General features: G+C 39.6%; 1 protein-coding gene and 1 pseudogene across 1 annotated transcript; both read left to right on the top strand.

Annotated features, from left to right (window-relative positions):
- Positions 1–12,734, top strand: part of LOC125314374 — a 413,124-nt pseudogene that overhangs the window by 262,315 nt on the left and 138,075 nt on the right.
- Positions 9,798–12,069, top strand: LOC125314363 (F-box protein At5g03100-like). The gene is made up of 3 exons (XM_048276486.1): positions 9,798–10,757; positions 10,949–11,122; positions 11,631–12,069. The coding sequence occupies exons 1-3, from the start codon at positions 9,798–9,800 to the stop codon at positions 11,994–11,996; spliced, it is 1,500 nt and encodes a 499-aa protein (XP_048132443.1). The 3' UTR covers positions 11,997–12,069.

The raw sequence follows: 12,734 nt of genomic DNA, 5'->3' as shown, positions 1-12,734 counted from the left end.
ATCGAGCTGCGTAATGTTTGCCCCTACTCTCTTGCTCAAATAGAGGGACCCTTGAACCATTATACGTTTCTACAAGGTATAAAAACTACTTCTTCTTTTGCTTTTTATTGCAAAGGTCTTCATCAAATGAAACAAACTTATCGTACAATGGTCCTTTAGTTGCTTGCTCACCATCTGAAAAAAAAGCCTTCAACTTTAAAAACCCTTCGTGTGGCAGAATTCAAAGAAGCCCTGGAATGATATCCGTGGCCGAGAGCTTTGCCCACGGTCGGATCCACGACAAATTCTTTGGCAGACAATCGAATCGCACGTAACGAAGCCAATTTTCTCCTTCTACTCCTTTCAAATAAAGTGAGGAACCTCGACAGTTTCATTAGTGTCTTTACCAGACAACCTAATCCACGACATCTTCTCCCTCTAGTGCATCGAATACATTGGCAAGAATTAATACCATGATAAATTTCAAATTGATATGCCATGATGCATTTACTTCATTAATTTTTTATTTCGCAAAAAATCCCAAAGCGGCATCCCATTTCACGTTTACCTTAAATTAATTTTCTTTTTTTTTTGTAGGCCTTATTTATTTACAAATTGATAAGAGATAATCGTCCGAGGATGATTGTGTATATTATTTGGACATACACATATAAATTCACATGCAGTGTATATTTGATTGGTATCTTGTAGGCAATGAATGTATGACATCGGTAGTCTTTTTATACGGTATAGGAAAGAGAAAAATTATAAAAAATGCCCAAAGGCGCCATGAAATCCCAAAAGAACATTTGTCTAAAAGTGGGAATCCCAAAATAACATTTACTTAAAGTTGCGAGCATCAATTGAAATTAGAACTCATTCTTTTGTGCCGTTACGATTTACAGCGCAAATTATTGCAGGCTACACAACGGCTGACCACGAATAGTTTTTAAAAGGGTTGAGGATAATGGACTGATCGGAATCACCCGGATCAGACTGAATTGGCTAGTTAGGTACGGCTCTTGAGGGTTTCGGTCCAGTTTTCGGTTTCCTGTATAATTGGAATTGGTTAAGGTCGGTGCGATTTCCGGTTCCATGGAGGAACCGAACAAGACGGATTAGACCGAACAACCTTTTTTTAAAAGAAAAAATCTAAATGTAAACCTAAACCTAAATCTAAGATGTTTATGATGCTTAGTACGATTTTTAAGTTTAGCAACAATGCGACACAATTAAGGAAAGGTGGTCCGATGATTGGACCGCCTAAGAACCCATCCTCCTAGTCTAGTTCTCGGTTCCAAGGTGGGACCGGACCGGACCGGATGGGGAACCTATCAACCCTAATTTTTAATTGGAAAAACACCACCACAAATCCTAAACTATGTCCACTGTGACACAATTACCATAAACATTTTTTTATAATACCGAAAACTCCAAACTTGTACCCGTGTGACATATTTATCCCAAACATTTTTTTATGACACAAAAAATTTCAACCTTATACCAAAGTGACACATTTATCCCAAATTATTTTTTTATGATACAAAAAATCCCAAACTTGTAGACATGTGACTCATTTATCTAAAAGTGGGAATCGCAAAATAACATTTACTTAAAGTTGCGAGCCTCAAGTATTAGCTATAACTTGAAATTAGGACTCAATCTTTAGTGTCGCTACGACTTACACAGCAAATTATTGTGGGTCAACCAACGGATGACCGCGGATAGTTTTTAAAAGGGTTGAGGATAATGGACCGATCGGCATCACCTGGACCGAACCGAACCGACCAGTTGGTTACGGTTCTCGAGGGTTCCGGTCTAGTTTTCAGTTCCATATAATTGGAACTGGTTAAGGTCGATGCGATTCCCGGTTCCATGGAGGAAGTGGACCGCTTAGACCATACCAAACAACATTTTTTTAAAAGAAAAAATCTAAATATAAACCTAAACCTAAATTTAAGATGTTTAGGATGCTTAGTGTGATTTTCACGTTTAGCGACAATGTGACACAATTAAGGAAAGATGGTGCAGTGAATATGTCGTTAACAAAAAAAATTTAATGACAAATCACATACATAAAAATGCGACCTGTCCAATGATTGCACCGCCCGAGAACCCATCCTCCTAGTCCGGTTCTCGATTCCAAGGTAGGACCGGACCGGATCGGGAACCAATCACCCTTAATTTTTAATGGGAAAAACACCACCGGAAATCCTAAATTATGCCTACTGCGACGCATTTACCCTAAACATTTTTTTATGATACCAAAAACCCCAACTTGTACATGTGCGCCACATTACCTCGGACATTTTTTTATGACACAAAAAATCTCAAACTTATACTAATGTGACACATTTGCCCCAAATTATTTTTTTATGACACAAAAAACCTCAAACTTGTAGGCATGTGACTCATTTACCATAAATTTTAAGGTAACTGTATACGGATACAAGTTTAGGACTATTAGTGTCACAAAAAAATGTTTAGGGTAAATACGTTACACTGGTATAAGTTTGAAATAAATGTGTCACATGGATAAAAGTTCGAGGGTTTTTTTTTTGTTACAAAATTTTTTTAGAGTAAATGTGTCACAATGAATATAGTTTAGGATTTTATATACAATGCATTTACACTCATAGCTTAGAGGACACCAATCAAATATACACTGCATTTGAATTTGCATGTCCCCAGTGAAATAATATACACAATCGTCCCCAGGCCGTTCGGTAAAGGCGCTAATGAAACCATCGGGATTCCTCGCTTCGTTTCAGAGGAAGGGGTGAAGAAGGAGAAAATGGGCTTGCTTTGGATCACCCTGTGGGAAGCCCTCTCGGCCATGGATACATTCCCAAGGCTCCTGGGAATTATGCCGTCGAAAGGGCTTGAAAAGTTGGAGGTTTTGCATTCGGACCATTGAACAATAAGTTTGCTTCATTTGTGGAAGACCTTTGAAATAAGAAACAACAAAAGAAGGTTCTACGCCAGGCATATACAATGCGGCTTGATTCGGCTTAACGAATATTTAATGGAACAAATCTTGGACCCACATTGGGCTAAAGTGAAGGCAAGTTATGTTCCGAATTGCGCTGAATCTAATTGGTAAAATCTTCGATTATTGTAATGAAGTACCAGCTACTTTAGATTGAAGAATCTAAAGTTATTTCAAATCTTAATGACAGATAATAAATTGTGTTTTGGTTTTCAAAGAGTCGAACTTATGGTCCTGTTCTGCTCGCAAATACTGTCCTTGTTCATGTAACTTTACTGTGAAAAGAGAGTGAATATGAATGAGCAGTGTAGTGCCCCCAGCAATACACCCTCTTGCCATGAAATTAATGGGAATCCCCCGTTTTCATATGCTTTTACAGGGACACCTTTTTAAAAGGGACGTTGAAGATAACTTCAGCAGTTTTGGAAGCTCTTCGATAGCTGAGCACATTTCGGCTGACAGCAAGAAGTTCCATAGCAACAGCAGCTTGAAGATGTTCTTGTCCATGCTGTGTGCACAAAGCAGCCTTGATGATCAACTTCTCCAGCACTAGTGCATCCCCAAGAAGAAACTTAATCAGGGCGAGCATATGTTTCATTCGAAAACGGTGAACTCCAAACCCAATGATCTCAACTCTCTTGAGATGTTTCGCCAAACATTCAAAGTCACCCTTCTTTGAGCACAAAAAATCTTCTTCCTCAAAGTTAAAATGCTCTTTAGTTTCTTCATCAAGCTCGAACTGGACATGAGCACCGCATTTAAGGAACTTACTGCGCGTTAGATGTGGGTCCACGAGGAAAAGAAAATTTTCATTGGTTCACAAAAATTTCAAACAAATAACCTTCATTTGTCCACCACAGATGCTAGTTAGTTTTGCTTTAAATGGAGTCTTAATCAATTTGAGCACTTAAACTCGTCGACACAACATAAAATCTTCTCTTTCTAGGTGCTCATTGCTAGCCTATGCGTTCAAGATCCAAACCTACATGGCAGCAAAAGAACCTCTAGTACAGCACTGCCGTTACTTTAAGACATGAACTAAAATAGCTTAAAGTTGGCTTCCACAGATGTTGAGTAGACTGACCGAAGTTAACGGGCAATTTTCAATTGCAAAAACAAGAGTTTGAATTTGATCATCTTTATGTGCTTCTAAAATTTTAACTCACTGTTTAAACATTTGTGCGAAATAAAAGTCAACACAATAAGCGAAATGAAAATGTCATAGCGAAGGAACAAACCTGCAAATTGGCTCAACCAGCTAGGTGTATGACTAATTTTTCTAGACACTGTGAACTTTGTAGTAGGTGTGCTATCTCAGGAAGGTCCTATTGACTAACTGTTGAGGCTAGTGTCAGATTCTGAAATTTTGACAATGGAGATGTCACTCCTTCCATCTCCCATAGGAACAGAATCTAAGCACATTGAGCAAGTAACACAAGAAAAGACTAGGGAAAACCCATAAAAAAATCCTAAACTATACCAATTGTGATACATTTACCCTAAACTTCTTTTTTGGATAAAAAACTCTTAAACTTTTATCCATGTGATACATTTAACCCAAACTTATATTAGTGCGACTCATTACTCCAAATTTTTTTTGTGATACTAAAAATCCCAAACTTGTATCCTTGTGACATATTTACCTCAAAATTTAGTGTACATGAGTCACATGCTTATAAGTTTGGGAGTTTTTGTGTGACAAAAAGATAATTTTGGGATAAATATGTCACATTACTATAAGTTTGGGATTTTTTGTGTCATAAAAAAAATATTTGAGATAAATGTGTCACACGGGTATAATTTTAGGATTTTTGTTATCACAAAAAAATGTTTAAGGTAAATGTGTCATAGTAGGTATGGTTAAGGGTTTTTTTATGGTGTTTTCCCTAGTCTTTTTTAATACCATATGGGAAAGAGCAAAATAACGAAGAAAGCCCGGAGGTCCCGCGCAATCCCAATATACCATTTAAATGAAATTGAGAATTCAAGATGTTTTTAGGATGATTAACAAAGAGCAGTTACGGGGATAAGAATAGCAGGAGTACTATATCTTTTGTATGACACTCGCTTAAATGTCATAATTTTTTTTCTCTGTTCACTCAAGTGCCTTATCGAAGTAAAATCGATCATTTAGGTGTCCTTTCCGACAAAATTGCCATACATGGATTTTTTATTTAATTTTCCATTCAGATTTTTCTCATTTTGTTATTTTTTCTTTTCAATTTTTTTTCCGACCACCCCGGACCACCGAGAAGGGCTCACTCAAACCGGGGGAGAGGGCCACGTCGCCCTCGGCCAAGGGCCTCAAAGGCTTGGGGCGAGGCCATCTCCTTGGCTTGGGGGGCCGTGATAGACCCGGGGTGAGGCCTCCATGGCCCCTCCTTCTTGCCCTCGCTCTTACGGCTCTTGCCACTACCGGTCTTGGAACCGACAATCGTCAAGCTGTTGGTCTTCGGTTCGTCGCTTTTATAGCAAACTGATGCACTAAAGCAATGGGACCACCGTCGCTCTACTTGCCAAAACGCCTTGAAATCTGGTTCCGTCGAAATGAAAACCGAGGCCAAAACATGAAATGTTCAATAATCACGAACCGAAATCGCAGAGGATAGCCGCCGAGGAGAGAGAGAGAGAGAGAGAGAGAGAGAGAGAGAGAGAGAGAGAGAGAGGCATTGCTCTTCGCTGCCTTTGTTTTCTCCCTCCTCATTTTTCCTGTTTTTTATGGTCTAATCCCGAGAGTAATGGTGCAAATGTAAAGCGTTGATCTCGTGAGCAGCCCGCGCCAGCCGTGGAAGTAGGAAACAAAAGAAAAGGAAAAAATAATTCAAAATTCAAAATTTGTGGCAATTTTCTCTTAGGAAATCAACCGTACCAAACGTGGAAAACATTTTAACGGGCGGAATTATAAAAGAAGTCTTAAATCTATAACGATTGTGTCTATTCAATCCTAAATTTTTTTTCCGTCAATTGAGTACTAATCCTCTTGCATTTGTTTCAATTTAGTGGGCCGGCCTGCACTTATGTGGATAATTTTTAATAATATTTTAACAATTTTATTTTTTTATTTTTTCTCTTCTTTCTCTCTCTATTTTTTCTTTCTCCTTACCGACCATTGGGTGAGGCCATCGCGGGTGTGGGCACAATTGCCTTGCTTGCGAGCACGCCTCTCTAACCCAAGCTATCGAGACGCACGGTTGCGGACAAGGCCGCCTAGCCTAGATATGGGCGAGGCCAACCTTGCTAGAGCCTCATCAACCGAGGTCGAAGGCGGCTATGGCCTCGCTAGTGGCTGTGATGGGCTTGTCCGGTGGTCGGCGTGCTACGACAACTCTCGCCAACCAGTGGCAAGAAAAAAACAAACTGAAAGAGAAAGAAAAGAAAAGAAAAGATAAAATAAAAAAATTGAAAAGAAAAATTATTATTAAAAAGTATCTATGTCAAGATCGGCCGACTAAATGGTTGAATTGGCACAATTACAATAAGTTTATGACTTTTTTGATTATTTTTCTATTGTAACATTTATTTTCAGGTTTTAGCCAAACATCGAAAAATATTGTTATTTTCCTAAAAAATGATTTACTGAAAAATATTTTTCAAAAATGTCTCATTATCCACGAAAAGACGGCAACTAAAAGATTGAAAATATTCACCCCTTTTTTATACAGCTATTTTTCATTTCATCGAAGATATAACTATTAAAAAAATGCTAAAAACCATTAGAGGAAAATTCTAAGAATAATTTAATTTAAAAATTGACAAGAAATAGCAATTTTTAATAAATTATGAAGTGATCTTCCTATGATAATTGTATGGAGAGGGCAACTACCTCTCTTTTGAGTTAATTGTACAAAAAAATCCTAAGTCGGCACATACGTAATAAGTTTACCCTAAATAATTTTTATGATCATAAAAAATCCCAAACAGGTACACCCGTGACAAATTTATCCAAATTATTTTTTTGATTACAATAAACTCGAAATTGGTACACCCATGATAAATATATCCCAAATTAATTTTTTCAACCACAAAAAACTCCAAACTAATACAATTGTAACAAATTCACCTTTCGTTAGTTTTCATTAATTGAGTTAATATCACGAAATGTAGGGGTGAGCAAACCGGACCAGACCGGTATGGACCGGCCCGGGACCAGACCGGACCGGGAGGGTTGGTCCAGTCCCCGAGGGGGGTGGTTCGGTCTTCGGTCCCAATAAATGGGACCAGTGATCGGGCGGTCCGGTCCTTGGTTCTAGGTGGATGGGACCGGCCCGGACAGCCCGGACTGGACCACCTATAATACATATAATTATTTATATATATAGATATATACAATTAAAAAAATGAAGTTTTCATTTGTTTTCAATGTTCATTTCTCGAGCCATTTCTATTGTTAGGCTATACAAAATTCGAACAGCCCCTCAATGTTATGAATACAATATATCCAATTTATTATGGTCTTTTCCAGTGCATTGTGTGGTGAGTGTACGCTGGCATGTTCTTTCTAGAAAGACGTGATTCAATCGGTTCATTTAATATTATGGTAGCAATTTCTTACTGTTCATGCATTTCGATTGTTCATTTCAATGAGTAATCATGTATTTTGTTTTTGTACACTGCTTGGATGTGGAATTCATTTAGTGAACAACATCACTATTAGTATATCTTCGCTAGCTAAGTTTTTTCAATTCTGTCCTTTATATATCTCTATTGTGTTAGCGGTTAGACTAATGTCATTGTTAAACCTACATTATGTGAAGACACACCTTCATGAAGGTGAGCAAACTGGATTGTCGTGTTTTTTTATTCAACCGGGGGTATAGATTGTAATTTAACATGCAATCGAAGCATATTGTATTTCAAGGGTTAGATTTTAACAGTCCCCATGGGCCGAGACCGGGACCGGGCCGGACCGCTGGTCCCGGTCCAATCCAATCCTGGTCCAGTCCTTGGTCCCGAAAATTTGGGGACCGAGACTACTTGTCTAGTCCTCGGTTCTATACCGGGATCGGATTGGCCTGGACCATGCACACCCCTAACGAAATGCCCCAAATTGATACATATGTGATAAACATAGGATAAAAATTCCAAATGTGTACATTCGACAATTGCCACGTGTCATCCAACTAGGCAATTTGATGATAAAATTTAACAAAAATTAATGGATGATAAACTTATCATAAGTGTACCAATTTGAGGTAAATTTATCAAATGTGTGCCAATTTAGGGTTTTTAGTGGTCCAAAAAAAATTTAGAATAAATTTCTCATATGTGTACCGGTTTAAGATTTTTTGCGGTAAAAAAATATTTTGAGGTAAATTTATCACCGATGTACCAATTTGGTATTTTTTGTGGTATTCACCCCTCTCTTTTTAGTATCTTTAATCTTTCTTTTTAGAAAAAATACCGTCACAAACCTTAAACTATGCATACCGTGACACATTTACTCTAATTTTTTTTGTGACGTTAAAAATCCTAAACTGTATCCATTGTGAGACATTGACCCTAGATTTTTCATTGTGACGCTAGAAACCCCGGACTTATACTATTGTGACACATTTACCTTCCAGTTAAAAGTATGATGTGAATCCAAGGAGGGCCTGAATTGGAGGAGGCCGAGCTGGCCCTTGTTGAAGCCAAATTGCAGGAGAAATTCGAACCTCCACAAAGCCAAGCCAATGCTTCATACTATAAGTCACAATTTACTACCGAGCTAAGCCACACAGTCCTTTCCTTTTTCTCGGCCTTGCTCGGGCTAAGATCTATTCCAAATTTGATCTTAAAGCAGGATTTTGACAATTAGGCATCCATCCCGAAAAACGTCCATCCCATAGAACAAACAGATCCCAAACTTTCCAACAGTATCGATGATGCAATCAATGCAAGGCTCAAGGAATGCGGTCCCGTTGTCCCAAACGAGCTCATCGTTCACAAGCACCTAAAACACCAAATCAACAATCGGAAATGGTTTTGGAAAGTGCTAGGAATCATCGCATCGACCGTATCTCACTCCAGCAGTGTCTCCAAATAGAAGTGGGTAGTGGATGGACAAGTGCCTGAGGAACTTGAATGTTGAAGACGATGAATAATAACTTCAGATTTTCCTTCTTCTTTTTTTACGTTTTTCTGATGTGATGCTTGCGTGGCGCCATATCAATGCCACCTTGAATTCATGTTATATTTTTAATTGCTGCTTTTAACTGGAAAATTAATGTCACAATGTTACAAGTTCAAGATTTTTAGTATCATAAAAAAAAGGTTTAAGGTAAATATGTCACCATGGATATAGTTTGAAGTTTTTGATGTCACAAAAAAAGTTTAAGGTAAATGTGTCACAGTGGACATAGTTTAGGATTTTTTATGGTATTTATCTTTTTTATTTATTTAGGCAAATAGGGCCGCCACATAAATACCACGTACCGCGTGATGGATGTTACCGATAATAGATTGAAATATTACCTTTTTTTTTGCCATAATAACTATTTCGTGGATAATAATATATATTCTCATTACAAAAGGATTACTAGGTTTATCACTTTTTGCCTTTTAATTGAATGCCACGTTAGCATGACGAAAGAATTATGCTTCTTCCTGTTTACCTTTGGATCAATATTCGTAACGATTTGCTTGAGTATCCTGATTCCACGTGGGAAAGTTACTTGACCATTGGGCACTCGCTTGGTCACCAAACAAAAATTCTTATAAATATTGAAAAAGAGAGAAATACGCACACAACAAAAAAAAAATTATGCCATATAAATATAACACGCAAAAGTCTAGAGCCTCGAAAGCATATATTCCATGGCGGACTCGACCGAGAACGCAAACATATTCCATGGCGGAGACCTCCGTGCACGGCGACATCCACCGCGAATCCTCTGGTGATCGCCCGAATCGCAGGAGCCGACCTCCTCCTCCTTTGAGCCCCAGCGATCTCATCGGCGCCTTGCCAAACGACGTGATCCACCGCATCTTCTCGTTCCTGCCCCTCCAAGACGTCGTCAAGACCAGCGTCCTCTCCAAGCGGTGGCAGTCCACTTGGACCACCATCACCCACTTCGTCTTCAACGGAGACCGGCCTCGCAATCACGAAACCTACTCCTTCGACTTCCTGTCCCTCGTCAACCGCGTCCTGATCCAGAGCACCTCCCCCGCGGTGAAGAGGCTCCACGTCACCGGCTTCGTGTACGACGAAGCCAACTCGCCCAAGCTTGACTTCTGTCTCCGCTTCGCGATGGTGCGCCGCGTGGAGGATCTCTGCCTGGGGCTGACTGCTTCGCCGTTCTTGTACCCGCTGCCGCGGTTCGCGAGTCGCTTGAGTTGGCTGGTGCGCCTGGAGGTCTCTTACTGTTGTTTTTCGTCGGGTACTAGTATTCGGTGGCCTTGTCTTAAGGTCTTGTCAATAAGACATGGGGAGTTGTGCGATCAATCCCTCCAGAAAATTCTCAGGGGAAGTCCTGTTTTAGAGTCCCTCGAGTTAGACTCCTGCAAGGGCGTGAAGAACATCAGAATAGATTCAACGAGTGTGAAGGACATGCTACTCGTTCCCTCCTTGTTCTCTAACGTGGAGAATCTTTGGGCCCCTCATTTGCTGTCACTGCGGGTGTCGGGGTTCTCGCCACACGACTCCGTGTTCAGACTTGACGACGTATCCTCTTTGGTCGAAGCCAACTTATATCTTCGTATCTTATATTTTAGTATGTCTCATGTGGAGAGGATACGGGACCTTTTAAAGGGACTCCTTGAGAAGTTGCGCGGAGTTCCTACACTCGCCACAGGTGGTTCGTGTTTGCAGGTACGAGCTCCGTATTTTTTACCCTTTATAAGACGTGCTCTGAAGAGGAATCATTGTGAATTCTTCGCGGGAGACAGGATCAAGGGATACAGTATTTGGATGGACCGTAGATTTTGTTAGTCTTTATTCACCTTAAGCAGGAAAACAAACAATGATCAGAATTTTCTCTTTTGCTTGCTCGTTGTGCTTAGATTTTGTCCCATTGGGAGATGGAAGGAGTGCATTCTCCATTGTCAAAATGTCGGAATTTGACACTAAATGCACCAATCTCTCGTTGGGACCTTCCTGGGATAGTGCACCTATTACGAAGTTCACCATGCCTGGAAAAATTAGTCATACGCCTGGCTGGCTTCACCAATTTGCAGGTTTGTTCCTCTGCCATGATGTTTTCAGTTCGCTTCTTGTGCCGACTTTTTTTTTTTTTTTGCACAAATATTTAAACAGTGAGTTAAAACTTCAGAAGCACATAAAGAAGATCGAATTCAGACTCTTACTTGTTTTAGAAATTGAAAATTGCCCCTAACTTTGGTCGGTCTACTCAACATCTGTACTGGACAACTTTAAGCTGTTTTAGTTCACTTCTAAAGTAACTGCAATGTTGTACTGGAGGTTCTTTGGCTGCCATGTAGGTTTGGATGTTGAACCAATAGGGTGGCGATGAGCACCTAGAAAGAGAAGATATTTTGTTGTGTGGACGAGTTTAATTAAGAGCTCAAATTGATTAAGACTCCATACAAAGTAAAACTAACTAGCATTTGCTGTGGATAAATGAAGGTTGTTTGTTTGAAATTTTAGTGAGCTAATGGATTTTCTTTTCCTCGTGGACCCACATCTAATGCGAAGCAAGTTTCTTAAATGGGGGTTCATGTGCAGTTTGAGCTTGATGAAGAATCTAAAGATCGTTTTAACTATGATGAAGAAGATTTTTTGTGTTCAAAGAAGGGGAACTTTGAATGTTTGGCGAAACATCTCAGACGAGTTGAGATCATCGGCTTTCCAGCTAATAGTTTTCGGTCGAAATATCTGCTCGCCTTGATGAAGTTTCTTCTTGGGGATGCACTTGTGCTGGAGAAGTTAATTATCAAGGCTGAATTGCCCACACAATATGGACAAGAGCGCCATCAAGACCCTGTTCTTTTGGAACTACTTGGCGTGATGCAAGAAGTGCTCAGCTATCGAAGAGCTTCCCGAAATACTGAAGTTATATTCAATCATCCTTTCAAAGAGACGTCCTTTTAAAAGCATATGAAAATCCAGGTTTCTAAACTTGAATGAGCACTGTAATGCTCATCCCGACTTACACTCTTTTGACACTGTCATGGTTGGAAAATCACTCTTTTGGCCCATTGGTAGCTTATCACTCGTTGGATATTCAGACTTCAAATGTTTCAACTTTTATATGTTTTTCTACTTCCAATTCTTCAATCTTTCTCCGATCATGTGCTAATTCCTGTAGTTAATATCAAAACATGAACACAGAATAGGCATGACTCTTTCTTATGAGAAAGGCTCCTCCAATAAGCGACAAACTTAGCCAAATCAACTGATCCTTGAGAGAAAGAATGATTCCGGGCCATGAATGTATGATCCGAATCGATTTGTAAACCGAAAGAGCAAATCAAGACCCCAATACTCCAAAATACCATTTACCTAAAATTGGAAGTCGAAGATGTTGTCTACATACAAATCCATTATGGACCGTCCGACGCCCGAAAGGAATATATTTTACTTCGACAGTCACGAATGCCTGTCGATATAACAATTGTTGTTTCACCTTATCGTCCAACAGTCCGAAGTTTGCGTGTAAAGTGAGCGGTCATCACTTGTTTGCCAACAATTCGACAACAAATTAACCTCAAACTTCAAAGCTCTTTTGGCGGCAGAATTCGTAGAAACCTGGGAACTGAAATTCATGGCTCTGCGCCAAGATGCTTAGACTTGCAAGACGATCCATCCGAGCCGTCTCTGCCTTGGTAG

Source organism: Rhodamnia argentea, chromosome 3 (assembly GCF_020921035.1).
Source record: "Rhodamnia argentea isolate NSW1041297 chromosome 3, ASM2092103v1, whole genome shotgun sequence".
Lineage (NCBI taxonomy): Eukaryota > Viridiplantae > Streptophyta > Magnoliopsida > Myrtales > Myrtaceae > Rhodamnia > Rhodamnia argentea.
Note: the sequence above shows the minus strand (reverse complement) of the source record. Positions and strands in the feature narration are given on the sequence as shown.